The 24650-nt window shown below is 55.2% G+C and overlaps 1 protein-coding gene across 3 annotated transcripts in view; it reads left to right on the top strand.

The window, feature by feature from the left end:
- Window positions 1–22451, top strand: part of SH2B2 (SH2B adaptor protein 2) — a 24677-nt gene extending 2226 nt beyond the window's left edge. The window contains exons 1-10 of one of the 3 annotated variants that reach the window (XM_014953412.1): window positions 3718–3821; window positions 4200–4305; window positions 7868–8758; window positions 12106–12207; window positions 16302–16393; window positions 18740–18834; window positions 19385–19567; window positions 19691–19884; window positions 20625–20796; window positions 21260–22451. In XM_014953412.1, the coding sequence (XP_014808898.1) occupies window positions 7895–8758; window positions 12106–12207; window positions 16302–16393; window positions 18740–18834; window positions 19385–19567; window positions 19691–19884; window positions 20625–20796; window positions 21260–21576 (2019 nt within the window). In that variant the 5' untranslated portion in view covers window positions 3718–3821; window positions 4200–4305; window positions 7868–7894 and the 3' untranslated portion in view covers window positions 21577–22451. Of the gene's footprint in view, window positions 1–3717; window positions 3822–4199; window positions 4306–7867; window positions 8759–12105; window positions 12208–16301; window positions 16394–18739; window positions 18835–19384; window positions 19568–19690; window positions 19885–20624; window positions 20797–21259 lie in introns of those variants that run through there. The other 2 variants (XM_014953411.1, XM_014953413.1) reach the window with 2 other exon arrangements.
- The last annotated feature ends 2199 nt before the right edge of the window (window positions 22452–24650 follow it).

Below are 24650 nucleotides of genomic sequence, written 5' to 3'. Positions count from 1 at the left end.
GCCCCCCTGGTGCCCACCCCTGATGCCACAGAGCCCAGCCATATCTCCTTGCACCCGGGAGAGCAGATGCTCGGGGCAGGCAGCTGGATCATCGGCCAGGAATGAAGCATCCTTTGCGTGCGTGGGGCAGGGAGGCAGTGGCCGGGGGGGGGGGGGGGGGGGGAGGGAATGGTGGTGTTTCAAAGCCCACTGGAATTTTTATGAGATGTTTTGCTTAATATACCACTTAAGCAATTAGCAGCGATTGTAGCAGTCCTGGGTAAGGCGCTGGGTAGAATTGAATTTCCCGAGCTCAGATACCATTAGGCAGCAGTTTATGGCTGTTTGCAGGCGGGTATGAGGCAGCGACGGGGGTGGGGAATTAGATCTGCAAAGTAAAATAAAAAAAAATAAAAAAAAACCAACAAAAAAAACATAATAAGAAAATGTTGCAGAGGCCTATGTTACTTTATCCTATGTTTATTATGTGCCGTAATTGAAAGACAATCTAGGGAGCTTCTCTGCCCTAATGAGGGGGGGATCCCTGGGAGTGAGCCGGGACGGAGGCACGCAGCGGTGGCTGTGCCATGTGGCATCGGGGTACGCTTTGCTGGGCATCCCACACCACTGACCCACACGGATCATCCCCCCAAAACCACCCCAGGAGCCCCTTAATGGCACAGCCATCTGCCAGGCGAGGCTCTTCTTGTTAAAGGACTCTGCACTTATTTTGGGAACTGCAATTGATTTTGTGTTGCGGGGCTTTTTCTTTAAATCCCCTGAGTTTCGGGTACATCCAGGGGTGGTGAGTGAGCGGCTAAACCCCCTGTTATTTGGTGTGTCTGAGCCTGGGAAGGGTCTGCCCCGAGGTGCCAGGTCAGTGGTTAATAAATAACACGGATGCGTGGCAGCGTGCATCCCGTCGCCGCGTGGCACCGCTCCGGCCTGGAGGTGGATGTGCAAATAGTTTGACAAGGATGGGAAAAGGAGAAGAGGAGGAGGAGGAGGAGGGTTTTGTTGTGGGCTGAGGGGCGGAAGGAAATCTAGGCTTAGCGAGGGAAATGTGAGATTGCTGGGTTGGGGACAGGGCTTCGGCCGCTCCTCTTGGGAAGCTCTGCTATTGTGGGGGTTAAAAATAGATTTTGGACCAGTTGCTTTTCTGTGGGAAGCTCCCCGGCCGGAGACAGGCAGGTGAGAAGGAAGGGACAACAGACCTCCTTTACCAAAAAGCTCTATTTTAATTTTTTTTTTAATTCTATATTTTTTTATTTCTGATCTTTATTTATTAATTTTTTCAAGCTTTTTTTTTGAGGGGTCATCGAGGGCATGTCTTTGCTTTATTTCCAGACCTACCCCGCTGCCTCCAAACCCCGGGCTGCGTTCGTGATGCCCAGCTGTAGTGATGCTGTAGCATCCCATTGCTGCACCCCAGGGGGACCCCCTTACCCAGGGGGGTGAGGTTGGTACCCCCCCGGGTCCCATGTTGCCCTATCCGGATCAGCAGTGTGCTAAGTGGCTTGGGTGATGCTCCAGCCCCACGCATGGGCTGGCAGCGTGGCTCCTTTTGCAAGCTGGAGGGAATTACTCGGGGAAGAGATTATCTAAGATCCAGTGGATCTTGTCTATTAACTTGTCTTTATTTTCCAGCAGCTGTCGGCGCAGGGGGTAAAGTTTAGTCTGCAGGGGATTTCGGAGGGGAGGGAAGGAAACAACCCTGTGATATGAAGTTGGTCAGAATAGTGGGAAATGGAGGAAAATCTCAGTTTTTGCTGGGGAACTCTCAGGGGCTTGAGCTCTGCTTGGCTGGTCTTGGCAGACTGGCTGCCTGGGGGGAAGAGGAGTGTCTGTGTGTCCCCTCCAGCGCCCAGGGGGTCCGCTGGCACAGGGTGAGCAGTGCCGTGGGCTTGGGACTCTCTCAGTAAGTCAGCGGCAGGGCTGGAGCTGCCTCCAGGCTGCACTGGGGGATGTGGTCCCCAAAGTCTGGTTTATTTGTGGGCACATCAGTTCCTGCATCAGTTCCTTGGCATCGGGACACAAGAACTGGGGGGTGATTGAGTGCAGAGCTGTGGGGAGACTGTCATATGTGCAAGAGGAGGGGGGAAAGGGGTCATTTCTTGCCCATTTTCTCTTTTGAAGCTGTTTCCCTTCAGCGCCCGTGCCCTGAAAGCCTGCCCTGGAAAATGGCCATCCCACCCTGCTGGGTGCTGTGGGGGCATCTGTTTGGGGAGCTGCTCCAGCTAAGGCTGTGGCTGGAGGAATCCCTCATCGGGCAGCAGAAAAAGACCCGAGCAGCCTTTTGACTTTGGACAAATGTTTTCGAGGCTCCAGATGACAGGAGGACCCTGTAGTGCGTCTGGGCAAGGAGTCAAAGCATGCATTTAACGGGGGATTGGTTCAAGAAAGGCGATTTGACCACTAAATTTGAAGGCCAAAATGCTGTTCAATTAATATTTCAGTGGGATAGACAGTAAATGAGAGGAACAAAGATTGTTTCCATTTCTATCCGATTCAGACAGCCGGTCTGATTTAAGATCTATGGGGTATAAATAGTACGTGGAGCAATGAAGAGTGCAGAGAGCAATCAACTTCTCCCACCCTGGGCTGTGGTGGGGATGGTAAGTGGGTCTGGAGGGGTGTGTAATGCCCACGGACAGATAACTTTTGCTTTTTTTGCTCCATGGCTTTATTTTCCTCAGCTCAGCCTCTGTGTCTGGTTACAGCTCTGATGGGTTGTGAGGGCCAGGACACTTCCCAGCTCCTCAGGGTGGCAAAGGAAGCCCCCGAGAGGAGGACATTTGATCTTTGAACACTTCAGGTGTCTGCTGTGGAAGGAGGGATGTCAGCCCTGAGGCTGATGTGTCCCCCACCCCCTTAGGGCTTGCACAGTGAGAGCAAAGATGATGTGCTTGCGTCCATTCTGCCATCAGCTCCGAGCCCCACGTGCTGCTCGCTTTGCCCCACCATCCCCACGGGCTGGGAAATGCCCATTTTTAGCTATTTTCCCCATCTGCCGGGGGCAGGCAGTGCCTGGAGGCTCCCTTGCGAGCTGCCAGAGGGGCTGCCTGCCTGCCAGCAGCTGCCTGCCAGGAACGTCACCTCGCTGCCGGGGAGGTGTCACCTTGCTCTGGGACCTGCTCGTGACTCGGGGATCTCCCCTGGCCCAACACGCTGAGGTCAGGCGCTTTTCTGGGGGGAGAGCAGGTGCCTGGGTTTCCTCATGCCATCCCATCCCCACGGGGTGGCCAGCCCAGGCTTTGAGTGGCATCGATCTTGCTGGAAACTGAGCGGCTTGTTGGACCCGGGCAACCGGGTCCGAGCTGGGGACCTCCTTCCCCATCAGCCAGGGCTTTGCTACGGACCTTTCCCTGCAGGTTGTCCCTCTCCTGCCACGCACATGCATGGCCCCAGGACCTCCCCCGTCCACGCAGAGATGGAGGGACACAGGCTTGTGTCTCACAGCCTCCATCGGATGGTATTTTTTTCCCCGATGAAATTCGGATCGCGTTGGCCCAGCCTGGCTGTGCCGCCCCGGGCGGAAGGGAAACATCTCTTTATTAGGGTTGTTTCCTTAAATAAAGCCCTGGGAGCAAGTGCTGGGCTGGCTGGCTCTCCCAGCTATCCCATGACCGGCGTTGCGTGTTCGGGTTATTAACACCTCATTAGATGTTGGTTCCTCCTCACGGCTCTGGTTCAGCAAATCCGGGTGGCTTTGTCGTCGTTCCCTAACTCCCGCTTCACCGGAGAGGTGTCTTTTTTTTTTCTTTTCTTTTTTTCTTTCTTTTTTTTTTTTTTCATGGTCTCTCGCACTTCTGCTGACAGTTCAAATTTCATTTCTTCTTGAGGTCAGTAGCTCACTTCGACTTTCAGATCTTTCTACGTGGTTGTGCCGCGGCGCGCGGGGCGCATCAGCACAGCTCGTCGGGAGAGATTGTCATAACATCGCTGCCAGCGGCTGGCTCTCGCCTGCCATTGCAACCTGGGTTTCCACTTGGCTGATCCCCAGAAATCCTTTTTTCTTTTTTTTTTTTTTTCCCCTTCTTCTGAATCGCTCTCCCGAGTGACAGCAGCAGTAGGGCACAGCTCTGCTCTCTGGGGGCTCGTGCAGGTGGGTTAGGAGCCCCTCGACAGCTTGATGTCTCGCTTGCCGCTCTGTGGCTTCCCTTTGACAACAAACCTCCTCATTTTATGTATTCACATGTCTGTCCTCTCGTGTAACCCAGGGGACTCGAGGCTGTGGCCCCTGAGCCAGCTCTGGAGTCGGCAGATAACACCTCCAAAGGGATCTGGCTCCTTCCAGAGGTGCCCGGGAGCGCGCTGCGACCCTCGGTAAGCTGGGCTGGAAGTGGATGGCCCTTGCTTTTTTCTTTCTCTTTTTTTTTTTTTTTCTGAAAAAGCCATGGCAGATTTGCTGCTTATTTCCATCTTGAGCTTATTTTCATCTTCGCTTCCACCGCTCTGCCCGGGGATGCTGTCTGTGGCATGAGAAGTTATTTGGAGAAGTGGGGCAGCGCTGTCGGTGTGGTGGGGAGGGGAGGCACCCAGATTCAAGGTAAATCTACACAGATAATAATTGGGAGCCTGCTTCCCACGGAAAGCAGGTGAAGGTGTCTGTGCTGGGGTGGGTGGTGGGGCCACCGATGGCTCTGAGGTCCCAGGGGGCTGCCCCCAGCCACCCTGCCTGGTCCCAGCCTGGGGCTTACAGACCCCCCTCTGGGCGAGGGGGGCTGGAGATGCAGCACAGGGTTAGTAATTCCCCCCCCTCTCCGCCTCCTCAGACCTGCCAGATGTCTCTCCTCTAGGCTTCATTTTTATAAATTGGCCTTTTAAAGTCTGTCATCCCCGTGCAGATGAAAGGAAGATGCTGTGATGCCTCTGTGTGCGTGTCTCCGAGCCCGGCTGCGGTGCCTGGGTGGTGAGGCTTTTTGTTTGGGGCTGTATCTTGTCTAAAGTGCCTTTTTTTTCATTTGTTTGTTTTCTTCTGGTTTCCCCCGCCCCCCCCGCCCTTAATCTCTCGGAGTCGGTTGCATCTTGGCTTGCCATCCCTGGCTTTCGGGCAGGCAGGCCCTGCTCCATAGCACTGATCCCTGCTGGAGAGATGGATGGGGAGAAGCATTCTCCCACCATCCCTGTTGGGGGGGGACTCTGGCCAAGCCCCAGGGCTCGACACTCGGGGCAAAGCCAAGCCTGCTCCTCCCTTGCACGTGCAATTAAACCCATCACCATGGGGTTTTCTCTCCCTCTCCACTCTTTTCCCTTTGCATCCTTTCCCCCTCCCTTGCTCTTGCCATGCCTGCTCAGATTGGCAGCAGGAGACTCCATTTCATGTCCCTTTTCTCCCCGAGCCCAAACCCTCCCAGCCCATGGCTTGGTGCTGGGGCAGTTCCTGAAGGGGTTAGTGGGCAGCTGGGGCTGTGAATTTTCAAGCTGATGGGCAGTAGCCACCACCATGAGCTGAGCCTTTAAATTCTCTGCTCGGTGATGGATGGAGAAGTAGGAATTGCAGTTGCTGGGCGGGTAACAAACAGCTTTGCATTTTCTCCTGCTTTCCCACTGTCTCCTGGGGAAATTCAGCCACTGCTCCTAAACTGCAGGGATGGGGTTTTTCCCAGCTGGCTTGCATCCCAGTGAGTGGGACCCACTTGACTTTCGGGAAAGCCCTGCGATGCCGGGGAGAGCCTCAACAGGGGTTTCTGCAGGGGCCAGAGCTCTGCTGGGGACCAGTGATGGTGCTGCAAGATGTGAGGGGCCAGCACAGGTCACTGATGGGCCACGTGTGTCCCATGGCCTCTCTGCCTCCCTGGCACAGCTGGGGCACCAAGCAGCAGCCCTGTCTCCAAAGCAGGCAGATTCCACGTGTGTGTGGCAGAGATGCTGCTTGGTCCTTACGAGACAGCGGAGAAGCCAAGCTCCCCAGGTTCTGGCTCTCACTTGGGGTTTCTCTTCCCATTGCGTGCTTTTGTTGCCTGTGTGAGTTTCTCTCTGTTTGAGGAGGTTTGTGGGCCCCTCCAGGGACGGAGGTGCTCCCGGAGAGCTCAGTTGTTTTATGCTGGTGGGTCAGGCAGCATCTCATCTCCATAGGGATGTGCTGGGGAAATGGCAACCAGCTCCTGGTTGCTGCTGCTCCTCCAGATCCCAGCCCTGCTCCTGCCTGAGGTCTGGTGACCAACATGGTTGGGGTCTGGAAGACGAGGAGCAGGTTAGTGCGGTCTCCAGTGCCTGCCCGATCCCGTGGCTTGTGTAGTTCATCCGTAGCGGTAATTAATTATTGGCCATGTAAGCTGCTGGCGGGTCGCTGCACGCGATTTATTAGCAGGAGTAATCCCTCACCAGCCAGAGAGCTGCTCTGTGAATGGAGAACAGCAGAAATGCAGGGAAAGTGACCTGTCCTTCCAGGAGCCAGGCATGGTCCCCAGGCATGGTCCCGCCTGGATCATGGCAGCCACAGGCATCCCTGGGCTCTGTATTTGAGCCAGCTGAGGTGGATTAGCCAAACTGCTGCCCTCGGGGGAGTGTGTCTGGACACATGGACCGTGAGTTTGAGAACATGGGCTGAACTGGTGCCCCAGTTGCTCACTGTCACCAGCAGGCACAAGCAGTCTTGGCACTGGGAAATTATTATTTTTTTTTTTGAGATGCGGTTGCTGCTGGGTTCTCCCCAGGGAGGTGGTTCAAGCCACGCGAAGCCAGGTAGAGATTTATGACAAAGCCAGGGATGCACACCTGCTCCTGTGAGTCCTGTGGCCACTGGGAGAGGGACCAGTGTGGAGGTTGGGCAAAGTGGTGCTTCTCCCATGGGCATGTGGGTCAGAGGGACCAGTGCGGTGGGTGGTCAAAGTGGTGCTCCTCCCATGGACATGTGGGTCAGAGGGACCAGTGTGGAGGTTGGGCAAAGTGGTGCTTCTCCTGTGGACATGTGGGTCAGAGGGGACCAGTGTGGAGGGTGGGCAAAGTGGTGCTTCTCCCATGGGCGTGTGGGTCTGGTCTTCAACTCCCTTCAATTTCTCATGAACTTCTGGGTCTGGCTTCTTGGTTTGTGTTCCCCTCCCCCCTGTACCCTACCTACCCATTGGCCTCTGCTGAGGACCTGTCCTGGGGTTATGTTACCCCACAGTGCCTGATGCTCAGCAGGGAGGGTGAGCAGCAGGGGCTGAGCTCCCACATGGCTCCAGCAGCTCAGCTCGGTCTGATGGAGATGAGACCGGACAGCGAGGGATGGGACATGAGAGCAGTGCCTGCCCCGAGTGAGATGTCACCTGGTTGAGGAGGGTCTGGGCTATAGAGCCTGGGGATGAGCAGGTCTGGCCGTGTGTCAGGCTCGGTCTTTGCCAACCAAAGAGGCAAGGTCCATGTCTCTTCTAATATATCTCTTAAAAAAAAAAAAAAAATAATTGATGTGCTAAAGAATCAGGGCAGAAATAGGGATGGAGAAGGAGGAGGACCAGCTGCTGGGTGCGGAGGGGAGGGTGCTGCCCTGTGTGTCCATGTGGGATGCCTGGAGCTCCCTCACCCCCTGGGAGAGCTGCCGCCATGCCCGGGCAGAGCACACAGGAGAGATAAATCCTGAAGGCGAATCCCCCCGGGCTCCTCCGGTCGGGGACTCCTTAGCGGTTTTATGAGAAATCAATAATGCTTTTGCATGGTTATAATCGTAAAATAAGTACAATTTATGGCTGCTGCCGGGGCCAAGACTTTTTCCCGACGTCCGAGGTGCAGAGGGAACGGCACGAAAATGACTTCCCCACGGTGTTCCCCTTGGCATCGGGGCTGCAAACCTGCTCCGACACCGTGGTGGGGAGAAGACCTCTGTTTGCAGGGGGGCATGGCCACGCAGGGTGGTGGGTTGCCCGTGTCCGTGCCCACCATCACGCTGTCCCCTTTGTCCCTGCAGCCCGCCGGCAGGTGGAATGGGGCAGCCATGAACGGCGATGCCCTGTGCCAGGAGCCCTCCTCCCCGCTCCCCGACTGGAGGGAGTTCTGCGAGCTGCACGCCCAGGCGGCCGCCGTCGACTTCGCCCAGAAGTTCTGCCAGTTCCTGAAGGAGAACCCCCACTACGACACCCCCGGGGCGGAGACCTCCTTCTCCCACCATTTCGCCGCCAACTTCTTGGACATCTTCAGCCTGGAGGTCAGCCGGGTGTTCGTGTCCGACTCCCCCACCAAGTACAACATCGTGCCCTTCGTGGGGCTGCAGAACTGCCACGTCCCCTACGGACGTGAGGTCGCCCCGAGGAAGGAGGAGACGTCCACCGAGTCCCTGGACAGCATGGACGCCCCGTTGGGCACGGGACGGTACCTGAGCCCAGCTCAGCAGGTGCAGGCACGCAAGGTGTCCTCCTACGGCCAGTCCCGCAGCTCGGAGGACGTCTCCATCCACGCTGCCACCAAGCCCAAGTTCAAGAAAGGCTTCTCCTTGAGGAACATGAGCTTGTGTGTGGTGGACGGTATGAAGGAGATGTGGCATCGCAAGTCCTCTCCTGAGCCGGGCGCTGAGGCTGCCCCAGGTGGCCGGAGAGCCGAGAGGGAGCCATGGCCAGCTGGAGGGGGCAAGGAGCCCGGTGACCCACGGGAAAAATGGACCCACAAGCTGCGCCTGTCCAAGGTGCCCTCCTCCAAGGTGGAGCAGGTGGACATCCAGAGGGAGGGGACGCTGCGCTACATGGTGGCCGACGACACGAACTGTGTGGGGAGCTCACAGTGGCAGAAGTGCCGCCTCCTGCTGCGGAAAGCGGTGAAGGTGGAAGGAGAGAGGTTCCTCCTCGAGTTTTACGTCCCTCCGAAGGTAAGTCCTGGCTCTTCTCCGCCCTTGTTTTTCTGAGCGATTCAAGTTGGGCTTTGCTTGAGGCTTTTCTTATCTCCACTGCTGAGCTGGGATGGAATCCAGCTCTGGTCCAGAGTGGGGTTTGGTGCCAGGTGGCTGAGATGCAAGTGGAGGGGACAGCATCATTGAAGCCCATCCAACCTGCAGGCCCCAATTGCTGCTGTTCACCAGGACATGGCCACCCCTTCCCCACAGCCCTTGGGAGAGATTCTAAAGCCTCTGCCAGGTCCTTAGGCCCCCAGATATCATCAATCTTGCTGGAAAAGCTAATTTTCCCATCAAGATGTGGGGTGTCCAGGCTATCCAGAGGGTTTTTTCTCTTCCCAATGTGTTGCAGAGACACGTGGTTGACTGGTGGTTCACGCAGCAGCAGTAAGGCTGGGATTGCTGCCTGGCCTTTGTGCTTTAGCTCTCAGGGTCACTAGTCTGCTTTCTGAAAGCAGTTGTTTGTTTTTCTTTTCCTTTTAAAAATAATAATTCATTTGGAATAACTTTGCATCTGCAAGGCCACCTCCAATGCAGCTTTTGGTGATGGGGACAGAAGATGCCAGTGATGCCTTCTGGGGCTGAAGCATCACTACCCTGAATGGATTTTGCAGCTCTCCTCCCAGACAGCCCCAGCTACGTTACCCTCCTGGGCAGAGGAACACTTGATTATTATTTTTATTACCCACAGTATCGCTTTTCCTTGCCTGCATTATGTTCTTCTGAAATTTCAATGAAAGCTTCAAAAGCAGGAGCCGTTTTTCATTGCGGTGTGTCCTTGGTGTGTCCTCCGTCCCCTTCGCACACGCATTTCACCTGGGTGTGATGCAGGGAAGGGTTGTCCCTCTTTTCCTGGGGAGGAAGGCTGAGCAGTGGAGCCTTTTGCTTGAGAAATGTGGATTAAGAGACCTTCAGTCTCCTCCTTGCCACGGGACTGCTTCTGCTCCTGGGCTGGGCAAAGGGATAATTTGAGCTGCCAAACCCTCGCCAACGCCTTGATTGTGCCTCCTCTGTGTTGTGTTGTCACCTCTTCGAAGAGCACAGGGCAAATAACAAGCTGTTCCCTGGGGCTTTGCTAGCTGTACGTGTTGGTAATGAAATCTCAGGTTGTTTAAATACCTAGGGAAGGAAAAAACCACAAAACTCATTTACTTCATCTTCTCCGGGACTTTCCTGTTTGTGCTTCAGTCCCATCGACCCAGGGCTGCAGCTCTGTGGGTCTGGGTGTGCTCTGAATCCCCAGGAGGCCTGAGTTTTGGCAGAAGGCTGGATCCATTCCTTACACATAGGGACAGCAGGATAGCTCATATTTTTAAACGGCGTTTTCTATTTTTCTGTGGCCAGAATGAACCTTGGCACTGTTGGTGTTAGTCCTCTCCCCTAACCATCACATGCCTCCTGATAAAATATAAACCCTGAGTTTAAACTGAAGTGCATCTCTCTAGGGTGGCTCAGCACCGGTATGGATGGCAATGCATTGCTGGTGGCTGGACCAGGGGGGCTTCCTCAGCCCAGGGACCACATGAGACACGGATGGGATGGAAGCCCCATGTCCATGGCATGATGCATGGAGGATCCAGGGAACCCAGGGGTGTGGGCTTCACAGAGCAGCATGAGAGTCATCCCCACCAAAGGGGCAATAAACTCAGGTTATAATGGAACAACTGCTGCTCTTAAAACATTTAAGAGATTACTCGGAGAGGGATTTTTTTTTTTAAGTGTGTCTTGATTTGCCTTGAAAAATCAATTTTGAAATGATTTTATGGCAACTTTTATGAACATTGTCTGCTCTCCTGTTATAATCACACCCCGCTTTGGTTTACATCTTTCTCCCCTCGTCCCATCTTGCTTTCCATCTGGCAAATGATTCAGCTGTAAAAGTGGCACCAGCCTGGCACAGCTGGAGGAAAGCTGCTTTTTGCTGCAGCAGCCCACAGGTTTGCTTTTGTGTAGGTCCTACAAAAACTATGGTCATGTCTTTAAATCTTTAAAGGGAAGACCCTTCCTGGAGAGTTCCCTTCTCTGGCTCACCAGTGAAGTAACAACATATTTTCTTCCCTCTCAAAGTAGCTGCCTCTGCCTTCCTGACCTCCTCCCGTGCAAAGAACACGAGGGAAGAATTCCCCAGGGCAGGGCTGAGCCCCACACAGCCTGAGAGACGTCACTGGGGCCTGGGGCTGGTGGAAATGAAACGACCTGGAGGGGAAAAAGCAGTTCCTGTTCTTTGTCTTGGATCTATTTTTTTCCTCCCAAAAAATGGGAACTGAACCCGTTGTTGGTAACCTGTAGCGTGGCGCTCATCACGGTGAGGGTGGCAGAGCCCTGGAACAGGCTGCCCAGGGAGGTCATGGAGTCCCTTCTCTGGAGATCTTCAAGCCCCTCCTGGATGCTCCTGAGTGATGTGCTCTGGGCAGCCCTGCTTTGGCAGAGGAGTTGGACTGGGTGATCTCTAGAGGTCCCTTCCAGCTCTGACAATTCCATGATCACCAGCCTCATCCCATCCTGTTCACCCGAGGCACCAGGCACAGATTTTGGTGACTAAATCTTTATCTCCGCTTCCTGCAGCCACGATGCTCAGAATCCCAGAGCCCTGGAGGGGACCAGCCCCGGAGAGCAGCTCGGCGGGCTCCTTTGGGGGGATTTGTTATAATTAAAACAAATATCCGGGGAATTTGTTGCTCAGCACAGATTTGAGTGGGATGCACTGGGTCCTGCCCCCCCCAACCCGCAACTGAGGCTCCGGCGGGTGCTGGGTGCCCCAGGGGAAATTCATTTTCCTTTATTTTAATGTAATTAAAATTCCCTGCCTGGCTAAGGCTGCCGCGTCGTAGCTTCTCAGTTGAAATGGGACTTCTGTGCTGGATAAATGGGGCATCTTCCTGGGCCACGTTCTGCACAGGAAGCATCCCCCATCAGACAGCACCATTCTCCTGTGGGGTATCTCCATGGGGAGAGGGTTTGAAAAGGAGGAGAGGAATAAGTGGTCTTGGCAGAGCTGGCACATCAGCCCGCGCTGGAGCAAGGCAGAGGTTTGGCAGTTAAATGCACTAACCTCCCTGTCTTCCACCGGGCCTCCTCTTGGTTTAATTAAAAGAGCTTGGAGTTATCAGGCACATGAGGGAAATCAATTCTTTCCCCCCCCACCACTTCCCTGTAATAACTGTGCAGGCTGAGCTGTGATCTTGCCTCTCTGAGAGCCCCGCTGCGTTGTCCCCCAGGAGAGTTTGATTCAATTGAGCGACTTTTTTTTAATTTATTTATCGATTTCTTTTAAGTTCTAATTTCTTTCTTTTTTTTTTTTTCTTTTCCCCCCCTCTTCCTAGGCTTCCAAACCCAAGGTGAGCATCCCGCTCTCGGCCATCATCGAGGTCCGCACCACCATGCCGTTGGAGATGCCTGACAAAGACAACACCTTTGTCCTAAAGGTGAGAGGAGGTGTAGATCCCAACGGGGACCCCCTCCACCCTCCTGTTGCCTTGGTTTTCAGAGCCAACAGTGCTAATGCTCCCCATGGGATCCCTGCCTGCCCCCCCTCACCTCAAAATGATGCAACCTCCACCTGATGCGTGGTTATTTTGGGATGGAGCTGTTTGCCTGGCTTTCACCATGGGGTTTTGCTTCTCCTCGTCAGCAGGAGACCGGTTCAATTAGTGTCCAGAGACACTAATTGGTGTGGCTGCCCGTGGTTTTGTGACCGCTGCTGCCCTGGATCGGTGGCACGTGGTGGCAGTTTCATGGACATGGGTGTGCGGGGCCACCGAGGCCCCAGGAATCAACCACCCCACGCAAGTCTGGGGGCACGAGCAGAGAATTAAAGTCTTTCTCTCCAGAAATATCTCTCATATCGTGCAATTAATTAGCTTAATGCTCCCTCCTGCTCTGCCGAAAGGCAGCAGCCTGTCACAGCAGAGCGGGGCTGAATTTTGCAGGGTCCCAGCTCGGGGCGTGACGTGCTGCTGGGATGATGGATGTGTTGTTGGAGATGGTGTTTCTCTCCAGCTAATGAGGCTGTGCCTCCCAGCTTGTGCTAATGGACTCATGCTCTCCATCAGAGCTGTTGGATGTGCCCCGCTGGGAGGTAGCACATGTACGTGGGGAACACCAGCATTTGGAGGATTTCTGTGTCCTACCTCTGCTGAAAAACCACTTTGCTCCCTGATGCTTCTCCCTAAAAGCAGGCAGCAAAGGCAGAGTGGAGAGGCCAGGCTTCCTGGCTGAATGAACCTGCTTAAAAGCTTAGAAAACTGTGAAAGCAGAGGAAGGATAAAATTTGAGCCTGGCTTCATGAAAGCCCCTTGCGCCTGGTGGCCCATCTGGCCCCACCACACGTTTCTGTGGGAAATTGCTCTCCACCAACCTAGCTCCTTGTAAAGGTCCAACGCCTTCTCCTGGTAGCCTCCTCCAAAGCATCCTCCCTGCCCCAAGGACTTCTTGCTGTTCAACCTCAACCTCTGCTGCGGTCAGTGTCCACCATGGACATGGAAGCTAATTCAGCTGTTGTCTTCTGTGCCTCAAAGACCAACCTCATGTGTCATCTTCTCTCCAGACTGACCAGCCCAAGGTCCTCCCTGCTTTCCTTGTGGGCTCTGGAGAGAGTGTGCCCCAAGGTATACGTGGTGCCGTGGCCAGGAGTGGATGGGAAGGATTGCTTCTCCTTTGATTGCTTCTCCTTTCTTCTTCCTCTTTACCCAGCCCAAGTTGATCCAGTTGGTTTCTCCGTATCCTAATGACGATGTTGACTCATCAGCTTGTGTTCTGGTGTAACCCCTCGATGCTTTTTGCAGAACCACTCCAGAGTCACAGTTCCCCAGCCCAGACACCCACAGCGATTGGTGTGAACCCAGAGCTCACCCGTGCCCTCGAGCTGGGGGCTGGCTTGGTTTTTTCTCCCACAGAGCATTTCTCAGGTTCGATGAGTTCATTTGAATTCTTGTCTCATCCTCCAACACGCTTGCAACGTGGTGTCATCTGTGAATTGATTAGACATCTTCTCTTTGCTTCTGTCCTAATCGTTACTGAAGAGCAGCATGCACGGAGAGTCCTTGAGGTGAAGGAGCTTCTAGCCTATCCCTCAGCTTTGATCGTTAGCCATCGATAACCCATTAACCATCGATAACTGCTCTTGGAATATGGCTCATCAGCTACTTGTGATCACGTTTTCTAGATTCCCTTACAAGTCTCATCTCAACCATGTCTTCCTGCCTGCCTTGCTGGAGTGTCCATCAGTGTCCAAAGCATGGCCAATGCCAAGGATGTGGCAGTGCTTCTCCCCCGTCCCTGGGGCTGTCACGAGCAAGTGTAGATGGGTTTGACAGGGTTGGGTCGTGGCAGATCCCTGCTGGGGGGAAATTCAGCTCTAGGGAGCTTCCTGGGTGCCTGTGGAGGGTTGGTTTCTCTGGCTGCTGGAGGGGAGGGCTTTGGGCTTGCCCTCTTCCCATCTTCTGGAGCCCAACACGCTCTCTCCACTCCCACTGCTAATGGCCCTGTGACTGCTTCAGCCATTTCTTTAATTACCCTGGGGAATGCTCCAAACCCCACTGGTTTGGAAATGCCTGATTGACCAGGTACCCTCCTGCTCTGCTCTGGCCGGGGCACTCCACCCTGCTGCGGGGTTAATTGATTGCCATCGATCCTTTGAGCGAGCCGAGGCAGCGGGTACGGTACGGAGCCCATCTGTCCACTTCTCCCCCCCTGCTGCCCCTCTCCTGTCACTCCAGCCAGCCTTTGCCCTCCCTTCCCTGCTCTCAGCACAGGATGCTTTCCCCTTTTTCCGGACATCCTTTATTATTTAGGGCTCGTTTTCTGCCCCAGCCCTTCTTGATGGGACATCTTACAATCATAGAATCCTTTAAATTGGAAGGGACCTTTTCAGACCCGAGTCCAACCATCAACCTAACGCTGACAAAAACCATCACTAAACCATGTCCATCAGCACTACATCTGCTCATCTTTTAAATACCCCCAAGGGATGGCGATTCCACCACTTGCCTGGGCAGCGTGTTCCAGTGTTTGATAACCTTTTCGGTGTAGACATGTTTTCTAATCTTTTTCCACCATTTTCTTGGCGCTCTTTTGCATTCCCCCTTTGCTGACTGTACTCTTGGGGGGGCATGAACACCCCTCGATGTCGGGGTATGGATTGGTAAGAAAAGGAGCTGGGTGCCGTGGTTTTCCCACTGCCTCCCTACGGGGCTGATGTCAAGCCCAAATCTCGACCTTCCCACGCAACATCCCGCACTCCAGCATATTACGATGGGTGGAAAACCCCCTGCCTTCTTCCACGAGGCCAGGCTGGAATAATTTCTCCCGTAGTGCCTAAAAATTAGCAGGCAGTGTGTCCTCACTGCCTGTCGGACACCAACCACATGCTTTTCTTCTTTTTTTTTTTTTTTTTTTCCATTGCACAAGCAGACGCTTGCAAAATACCCGAGCCCCGCACGTGTTTTTCTTGCTGTCATGCTCTGCATGAGAGAACAGCCCTGTCTCCCACACTGGCTTCATGCACTGCCCTCAGAAAGCCAGAGAAGCTCCTTTACTCTGGTTAAACGTAACGGGAGGTGGGGGGTACATCTTTATTCCTCCCCTCGGGCAGGATCAGCTGTGCACAGCCCCAGGATCGCTGCTGCTCAGCCCCAGCCCGGGCTCCCTGCACGCCCTGCTTATTTTCAGGAGGGTGATTCAGTTGTTTGTGATTAATTTAATTAGCTGGGAGGTTGTCTCGGCTGGCAATGTGATACCCTCCCGGGGTCAGGGCTGCCTGGCCAGCTGGGGAATGCCATGTATAAGGGGTGCGGGAGGGATGAGGGGAAACCCACCCAAGGCACAAGCATCCCATGGGGTGGCTTCTGAGTCCTGCTGCCCCATTGCTGATGTGGGGCTTTTCTGGGCCCTCCCTGGCCCCAGAAAGGCCCAGCTCCTTTGAGCTTGCAATTTTGGAGGCTCTTTGGGTTTCTCTCCCACCCTGTTGCCATCAGAAATCAGAAGCCTCGTGGACCAGTAGGCGGAAAAGATAATGGAGGAGAGGTTTTAAACTCCTGGGTTTGAGGCAGGATTTTTGGGGTGATGAGAGGGCAGCGTGGCTTCTGCTCTACCTGTGCAGGGCTAGTTTTTGGAGGATGCTGAGGCACCCCAGAGGTGAGGGGTGCTCTCTCTGCTGGTGCGTGGGGGTCATGCACCCCTGATGCCTCTGGCCAGGTGTGGTTTTGCCAAAAAAAACCCCAAAATAATAATAATAATAAAAAAAAAGCAGAAACCCTGCCTTGTGATGCATTTGCTGATAATGGTGGGGTGGGGATTTTCCTCCAAGCCCTGGCTTTGGTCAGGGATCACGCTCAGACACATCAAAGCATCTCTGTGGGGCATCCCTTTGCTGGGGATGCTTGCACTTATCCTCTCCTGTTCAACCGAGGTGCTGTTCAATAGCAGCAAGTGAATTTGGGGATCCGGCTGGGTTGTGGGGTGTGTTTTTTACCCCAGGGACCCCTGGCTGCAGCCTGACACTGTCCCATGTGTTCTGCAGGTGGAGAACGGGGCCGAGTACATCCTGGAGACCATCGACTCCCTGCAGAAGCACTCCTGGGTGGCAGATATCCAGGACTGCATCGACCCTGGGTAAGATTTTTGCTGTCGTGCCCTCGCCACCCAGCACGGGTTATTACCCCTGATGCAATTTTTGCTACTTGGGGTGTTACAGAAAGTCCCTGAACTCACGTCAGCAGAAGTCTGGAGGCAAAGTTAGCAGCCTGTGTGTGTCAGAGGTGCAGCCTTGCAGAGGGCTGGCTGCTTGCTCACCCTTTCCTGCTCCCCATCACCTCGGCCAGGCAGAGGCAGGTTACCCAGGAACACAGCCCTCACTGGGAAGCACTTAACACTCACCCTCTGAAGCTTTTATACTATATTTTAGCTATTTTCTATGCTTTTTCCCAGTCCAGCATCCGTAGTATATTTAAGATTCTGCTGGCTAAATTGATTTATTTATGTTTCTATCGTGGTGGTGTTAATGCTGCCATTGGGGTCCTAACAACCCTGCTAAAACTTCTCCTCTGCTTTAGGTGACTCTGTAGGGAGGTTTGTGTGCCCGCTGCTGCTGCCCTTCAGCTGGTTGGGACACCATCAGCCCAGGCAGTCCCCGGGCTATGGGGAAAACCCAGCACTGCCCTTCTTGGCATGGTTTTGGAAAAACAAGATGCCCGAGCTTGCAGAGGTGAAAACCTCAAGCAAACCTGGAATAACAAGGGGCTTGGAGAGGTTCCAGCTCCCTCCAGGCTGTCTTTGCCCCCTTCTGCCCGAGAGACGTGGTTTGGGTGCCTGCAGGGTGGGTCACGGTGGAGGCTGCGTCTGGCAGGGAGGGTGCACGGGTGGACTCTGTGCTCCTTTTGTTCACTGAATTTCACTGAATTTTTAGAGTTGGAAGGGACCATAGAGACCATCTAGTCCAACTCCCCTGCTGAAGCAGGATTGCGTAGAGCTTGTCAGAGCATGTTACTCAGGACTGCATCCAGGCGGGTCTTGAAAATCTCCAAAGAAGGGGACTCCACACCCTCCCTGGGCAGCCTGTTCCAGGGCTCTGGCACCCTCACCGTGAAGAAGTTTTTCCTCATATTTGAGTGGAACCTCTTATGTTCCAACTTGTGCCCGTTGCCCATCGTCCTCTCATTCCTTTTTAAAAATATATAATTCAAGCTGCTTGAGGCTGGGCTGCTGAGGGAGGCTGGGAAATACAGTCCTTTTCCTCCTGCGTGTTTGGGTGCTGGTTTTCTACCCGGGGCCGTGGCCACGCTCCCGTGGAGCCACAGCAGAAGGTGCCAGCAGCCCCACGCCAGCCCCTGGCTCTGCCCCCACAGCCTCCCAGCCTTTCGTGTTTGCTTAGCACCCAGCGCCGTCCCGCTTTGGCCTCCGGACGTGACTGCAAAGCAAATAATAATGAACTCCAGAGCAAATAATAATGAGCTGTTTAATACACCGACACACGCGCTCGGTGCCAAGAATGAATTTTTCAGCCAGCTCCCCTATGCTTTTGCCAAGGGCTGCGTGCCGGAGCCGCTGCCCCAGCGCCTGGCGACGGCTTTTCTGCCCAACGCTGTTGGTTTTGGTTTCCTTCCTCCCTTCTTGTTTTTTAACCGGCTGCAGCTGAATGACTCCCAGTGGCTGATTCACTTACTGGCTGCTAAATAATTCAGCGGCTCCCTCGTGAGCCGTTATCGCTAACGCAGCCGCTTCCTCGCCGCCTGTGCCCACGTGGCCACCGTTGAGCAAGAGTCACCGTGGGCAGCTCTGGCAGCGCTGGGATCTCGCCGGCGGCCAGGATTAAAAATAAATAGGCTGTGGAGCAAGCAGGGACGGGGTGGGGGGAGCTTGCACAAGAAGGGAGCTGAAGTGCCCGGGCAGGGGTCGGGCAGTAGGGATGCTCTGCGGGAGATGCACCTCTGCAGCCCCCCTCTGCTCTGCTCCCACTTGCTGTCTCCCTCTGGGCCTCCCAGCTTGGGTTTTTTTGGTGTCTTTTGGGGATGTAATTCCTGTGGGTTGGTAATTCCCTTCACGGAGGATGAATGAAAGCGAAAGTGTCCTCGGGTGGAAGTTGGTGGTGGGAGTGTGCGTGTGTGTGTGTGGGTGCCTCGCAAAGCAAAGGGCTGGAAGTCGAGGTGACAGGTTTCCATCCAAACCAACAAGGCAGCAGCAGAATCCTGCGGCTAGGACTGACCAGCACGACCCATGTAGTGAGAGCTTTCAGGGGTTCATCCCTTCACACCAGTGTCTCACCCCTAAAAAGCCACCTTGTTTTGCCAGCCACTCTGCCTCTTGATGCTGGGGGCGCTTCTGTCCGTGGCAGCCCCTCCGAAGTGAGGAGCATTGGGATGTGCTCCCGGATTACAGCTGGAATTTTGTTTGGTGGAGTCCCCATGGCGTGGCTGTGTGTCCCTGCAGTGTGTGACTGTCTGCTCTGTGCTCTCCCCTCAGGGACAGCGGGGACGACATCGAGCTGGCGTCCTGCGCGCAGGGAGCCTGTCTGCCAGGCAGGGTGTCCTCCTGCAGCTGCGAGTTCCTGGCTGATGGTAAGGACCTACATCTGGGAAAAACACCCCCCAGGAAGAGGTGGGCACCTGTGGGTGCCAACTCGGGTTTGGAGAGTCAGATCCTGCCAGCGATAAAGTGAAGGAGCCTGCAGCAGGTGCTGAGCGGATGGATCTTCCTCTGTCAATTGCCTTCCTCTTTGTTATGCTTGCCCCCAACCCGGGAAGGTGTCCCACCCCATTGAAAACATTGATTTTGCCCGTGTACATCCTCATGCGTGCAGAAAAATAGAGTCCTTGTCTGCAGGCACTGGGGTCTCTGGGTCCCAGCCTCCACCTGCACTGCCCCATCTCATCTCCGTGCCCAACCAAGGCAGGTCTGTGCCTCCCATGCCGGTCACACCAGGGGAAGGAAACCCAGCAGAGGCTGAAAGGGAGTCCCCTGAGCTGCAGCTAGAGCCATAACGTAGCCCTGAAATGTCACCCAAGAGCTAGGGGTGCTCCAACCTAGCTGCCTTCAGAGCAGGAATGTCCCCAGTGTCGTCTGGTGAGGCTGACCTGGAAGCCTATCCTTCTGCAAATTCCCTTCCAGATGTGCCCAGACCGCCGGACAGATGTGCCCTGCCTGGCACTCACACCACCACCATGGCCACCGCCGTCCCTGCGCCCCACGGCCGGGGCAGGGACTCCATGGGGGAGCTCCTCGCCCACGTCCCCCTGGAGAGCTTCCTGCAGACGCTGGAGTCTTCCCCCACTGCCAGTGGGCATCTGGCAGGTACCAGGATGCAGGACGCAGCCCCAGTGCCCCCCTCTCGTGGGTGCACAGAGGGAGAGGAGGAAGGGGTGGGAGAGGGGGATGTCTGGGGGCTCCATAAAAACCTGCCATCCCTTTGGCCAGGGGAGGACAACGAGGCGGAGGCAGAGATCAACCTTTCTGACTTTCCCTGGTTCCATGGGACTCTGTCGCGGATCAAGGCGGCTCAGCTGGTGCTCTTTGGGGGTGCCCGGAGCCATGGCTTGTTCGTCATCCGTCAGAGCGAAACGCGGCCGGGGGAGTACGTGCTGACCTTCAACTTCCAGGGGAAAGCCAAGGTGGGTGTTCTCTGCTTCTCCCTGACCGTTAGTGCCAGCCCTGCCCAGCACCCCGGGCTCCTTCCCACCCTGCTGGGGCTCTTCGAGAAAGTGGGTGCCACGTGGTGACCCCAAGCACAAAGCTCTGTAGGGAGCTGCACCCCAGCAGGACATCCCTTGGGACCACCAAGAGCCCTCTGCACCCTGCCCAGCCCCATCAGCATTTTCCTGGTTGGATGAGTGCCTGCCACACAAGCATAAGGTTAAATACCCCACAGGAGCCCAGCATATCCTGGCACATCATCCCCTGCCACCTTCTTGCCTGCTCTGTGTCCTGAATTACAGGGATGCACTATAAAAATACAGCTCATGTAGTTTTCTGCTGGGTCCCTCTTCTACCAGAAGGCACCTGCTGCAAGGGGTTGAGCTATAACTGCCTGGTCTTGTCACCTGTCCTGCAAGAAGTATTGTAGATGGGCTGGGGACTTCCTTAGCCTGTCTGTGTCACCAGGATTGGAGCTGCAGCCCCCCAAGCTGTACCCAGCCACCCTTCTCTGGCTGCTTCTCTACGGTGTTCATCACCAGGAGGGGACAAATTCCTCCTGGGGCTGCAGCGCGTGGGGTTTTACAGGAAACACCCTGCAGCAGGACACAGTCCTATGTTATGAGCAAATCTCCCGTGGCTGGTGGTGGCTCCTTCTGGTTGTGAGGGTGAATCTCACCCTTGCAAGCCCCAGCTCACCCCTCTCCTGCCCCTGCAGCACCTCCGCCTGTCGCTGAACGAGAGCGGGCAGTGCCACGTCCAGCACCTCTGGTTCCAGACCATCTTCGACATGCTGCGCCACTTCCACACACACCCCATCCCTCTCGAGTCGGGCGGCGCGGCCGACATCACCCTCCGCAGCTACGTCGTGGCCCAGAGCCCGCTGCCTGGTAGGTACTGGGGCCGAGCAGGAGCACGGCTACGTGTGGAGGGTTGGGTTGGTGGTTGGGTTGGTGTCTTGCATGGACTCAAAAAGGACCAACCGTTCCCTGGGACCACCCCCCCCTCCCTAAAGCTGTGCACGTGCTGGTGTGCGTGGCTCTGGAGGTGCCCCAAGGTGGGTGTTATCCCATTGAAGGTGGGTAGAAAGGACCACAGGGCTGTGCCAGAGTGACCCATGTGTCTCCTGGCTGTGGGTTTGAGTCCCCCAGCTCAGGCAGAAGAGGACAAAGGGATCTGTGGGGCTCGGAGCATCCTGCTGTGCTGGGAGAGGGTGGACAAGGAGGGTTGGGGAAGGATGGAGAAGGGTGAGCAAGGGAGAGGGTGGGCTTGGGAAGGTGCCAGCGAGGGAGAAAGGGGAGGCTGAGCCCCCAGGCAGCATTGGAGGGGTCAAGCTCCTGTCTCCCTTTACAGATGCTGGCCCCCCACCAACCCTTCCGTCGCAGCCACCGGGCTGCCGGGTCGACCTGCCGCCTCCTCACTACTTCTGCAGCACGGCACCCACCGGCCTGCCAGCCCCACCACCCACCGAGGGGGTGGCCGTGGCCCCTGCTGTCACCGTCCCTGCACCCTACCACCGCCTGGAGGGTACCCTGGGCCCCCGGAGCCGCAGCGACAGCGCTGAGCGCAGGCCAGAGCCCCCCACCACCACCAGTGCTGAGGACTACCACGAGGCTGACGGTGCCCGGAGCCGGACCCGGGCGGTGGAAAACCAATACTCCTTCTACTGACTCCCCCATGCCTGGGGGCTGGGATGGTTTTGGGATGCGGGGTACCGCTGCACCAGCCTTGCCACCTCCTCCTGCCACCACCAGCATCCCAGCCAGGATGTCCCTCTCGCTCCCCGCCGCTTTCGGGAGCTGTGTGAGCAGCAGGTGATGTCCCGGCTGGACCCGGTGCCAGCCCTGAGGTTGGGGCAGCGCTGGGGGTTTGGGAGGCTGAAAGCATCAGTGCCATTTTTGGAGCTTGCGGCCTCTTCCCTTTCCCTCCGGACCAAGAGCTCTCCCAGGGCCAAGCCGGGCTCCCTGCATCTCCTCCCTGGGGATGTCCCTCCTGGGATGGCAGCATGAAGCTGTGATGGGCTCCTTCCTCCAGCCAAAGCACCTCGGCACATTCCTTCTGGGGTGAGAGCCCAGCGTGGCCAACATCCCTCCTGGCACCATCGCCCTGCAAACCAGCTGCCGAGGGGCTCTGGTGGTTCAGGATGACTGTGGAAGTGGCAGATCCCCACATGGAGGCTTTTCTTGCAGACGTGGATCCGTGTGCCCGAAAGGGCAGCCCTGCAGAGGTGTGAGGGGTACACCTTTCCCACCCTCTGCCAGAAGGGTTTTTTTCCCAAAGCTCAACGAATTGCATTCGAGGAAGGTTTTTTTCCTGCTGTTCTGCCATGTTTGTTCCTTTGTCCTTTCCCTCCTCGCTCTACTGATGGAGAGTCCCTGGATAACCCCTTTCTTCCTCCCTTTCTTCCTTGCTTTTTTTCAAAACCTAAGCTCTCTGCAAGGGCATCAGCTCAGCCTTCTGCCTTCTCACTACCGCAGCTAGGAAATATTTTTCCATTGCTCAAGGCAAACCTTGAAAAATACGACAACACCCCTGCTTTGCATCAGTTGTTAGTCATTCGGGATGTGTCCGGGGGGGCCAGACAGAGGCCAGGAGCTGTGTCCAGAGTTGAGGGACAACCTCACCCTGCAGGTGCTCTGCTGGGCTCCCAGGAATGAAAACACTACATGTCTTCAGTAGATGCTATTGAAGATTATTTTTTTTTTTTTCTTAGAGAAATAGAAATGCCCAGGAAGAGCTAAAGGAGTGGGGCTGCTGCTGGGGGGTGAACAGGCAGCCAACACGCCGGGGCCAGGCCAGGCTGACTGCAGGGACAGGCAGGATTGCCCTCGCTGATGGCTGAAGTCCCCTCCCTGGCTGATAGAAAACCCTGCCAGCAATGGCTGTAGCAGCGCTGCTGCTGGGAAGGACCAGTGGTCACCACTTCTTGGTGGCTTTCTGATAGACCAGTGCAACCACGTGCACCTATAGCAGAAAAAGGAGGTCCCTCAATAGAGGTGAGCCCTGGAGGAGAGTGTAGAGCAGAAACCTGCTGTGGCCAGGTACAGGCTATGTTGTCCATGCTTTTCCTACTGGTCCACTGAAGCCCTCAGGGTGGTTTTACTGGGATTGTGTAGCTCATGTGGGGTGGGAGACCCTCCAAAGGGGCAGCTTTGCTTGCAGACAAAGCGCTTGCATGTCCCTCTTGATTTGCCTCACGCAGCTTGTCTTCCCCATCGCCAGGACTCCTGGCTCCTCGTGTGGCTGCCAGGCCTGGGTGACAGTGCTAGCAGGACCTGAGCGAGGTGGCTTTGAAGCATCTGGATAGGTCTCCAGGTAGAGCAGACCCCACTGTACCCAGCTAGAAGTTACCAGTTAGCGCAAAGGGAGGTACGAGCCAAGCAAACCTAGCTCAAAACCCCTTGAGTTTGTCTGGTGTCTTGGGTTGGGTCAAATTTATTTATTTTTTTAGGTGCCTTCTTTCCTGAGCTAGCAAAGCATGGCCCCAGTGCCGGAGTCATGCTGGAGTCACTTGTCTTTCTCACTTCAAGAGGGCAGAGAAGGGGTCTCCAAGGCTCCATGCCACCTCCTGCTATGTGAGAGCTGCCTTTCTGGCCCATGGGTGTGAGAGATGAGGGCTGTGGATCTTGTTGCTGCAGCAAATGCCACCTTCTCCCCAAATGTATGGCCCTTCAGAGGGCAGGAGGAGCAGTTTGCTCTGGTGGAGGTATTTCTTCTTCTTGAGTACAGCTAAAATCCAGCTCGGAGGAGCCCATGCACCAGGGAGAGGCCAGAGGCTCTTGGCTGATGGGTTTAACATGGACCTGCTTCCTTCACACACACGGTGAATGAGGGGGGACTTCCAGATACGGCACAGACATCGTCATTCTTGTTCTTCACTGAGGTCCCAACGGGCCAGGTGGCTGTGGATGGGAGCACTGCCTTACAGACCTTCAAACGTTGGCTGATTTTTTCACCTTCTGCATCACAGGCTAGGAAAAGGAGGGGGAAGCAGTGATCTGCAAGCAAAAATGTTAATTTGTAAATAGGGAAGAGTCTGGAAGAGTTTACTGTTCTGTAGAATAAATTAATTTTATTTAAAAAAAGAAGGGACTTGTTAAACAAGTGGAGAACTTGAGTTCCAGTTTTAAAATAAAATCACTTGGCAAAAAGGACAGTGCCTGAGCTTGGGGCTTTGCTGGATTTTCTACTTTGGGGAAAAAAAAAAGAGGGAGGATGCTGTTGTGTTGCTTCTGTGCAGACCTCCATGCTATCTTAGCCTGCCTCTGCCCCATGGAGTGCACAGAGAGTGGAGGAGAGGGGTATTTTTCTCACTGTTGAGCAGAGGGAGGTGGAGGACGCTCCAGGCTGCACAAGGCAGGGTTTCCTCTCCTCCCAGTCTGTTATTTTCTTTGTCTGGTTTCTCACTGGTGCAAGCCGGAACGCCTCCATCCCCAAAGCAGTGGAGATAAAAGTAAATTAGCAGCCCTGGGGAGTGGTGCTGGACCTCCCTGGCCAAAGGGGTCCTAGCATCTCCCAGAAGCTGAGGTCCCCGTAGCGTGTCATTCCCCCCTCCCGTGCCTTTGTCTCTCCTGGGAAGGCAGTGCCTCACACTCCGCCGTTGTGTGTCTTTCTGGTGTGCTCTCTTCTGCTGAGGATCCCCCCGGGAAAACCAGTACGTTGTCCCAGACTGTACTGTCACAGCTAAGCAGCGTGACAGACACGGCTTCCAGACGCAGCGAACACATGGCTTTTTGGGGGGGGG

Source organism: Calidris pugnax, unplaced genomic scaffold (genome assembly GCF_001431845.1).
Source record: "Calidris pugnax isolate Ruff unplaced genomic scaffold, ASM143184v1 scaffold133, whole genome shotgun sequence".
Taxonomy (NCBI): domain Eukaryota; kingdom Metazoa; phylum Chordata; class Aves; order Charadriiformes; family Scolopacidae; genus Calidris; species Calidris pugnax.
The sequence above is the reverse complement of the archived record's forward strand: the minus strand, read 5'-3'. Positions and strand labels throughout refer to the sequence as shown.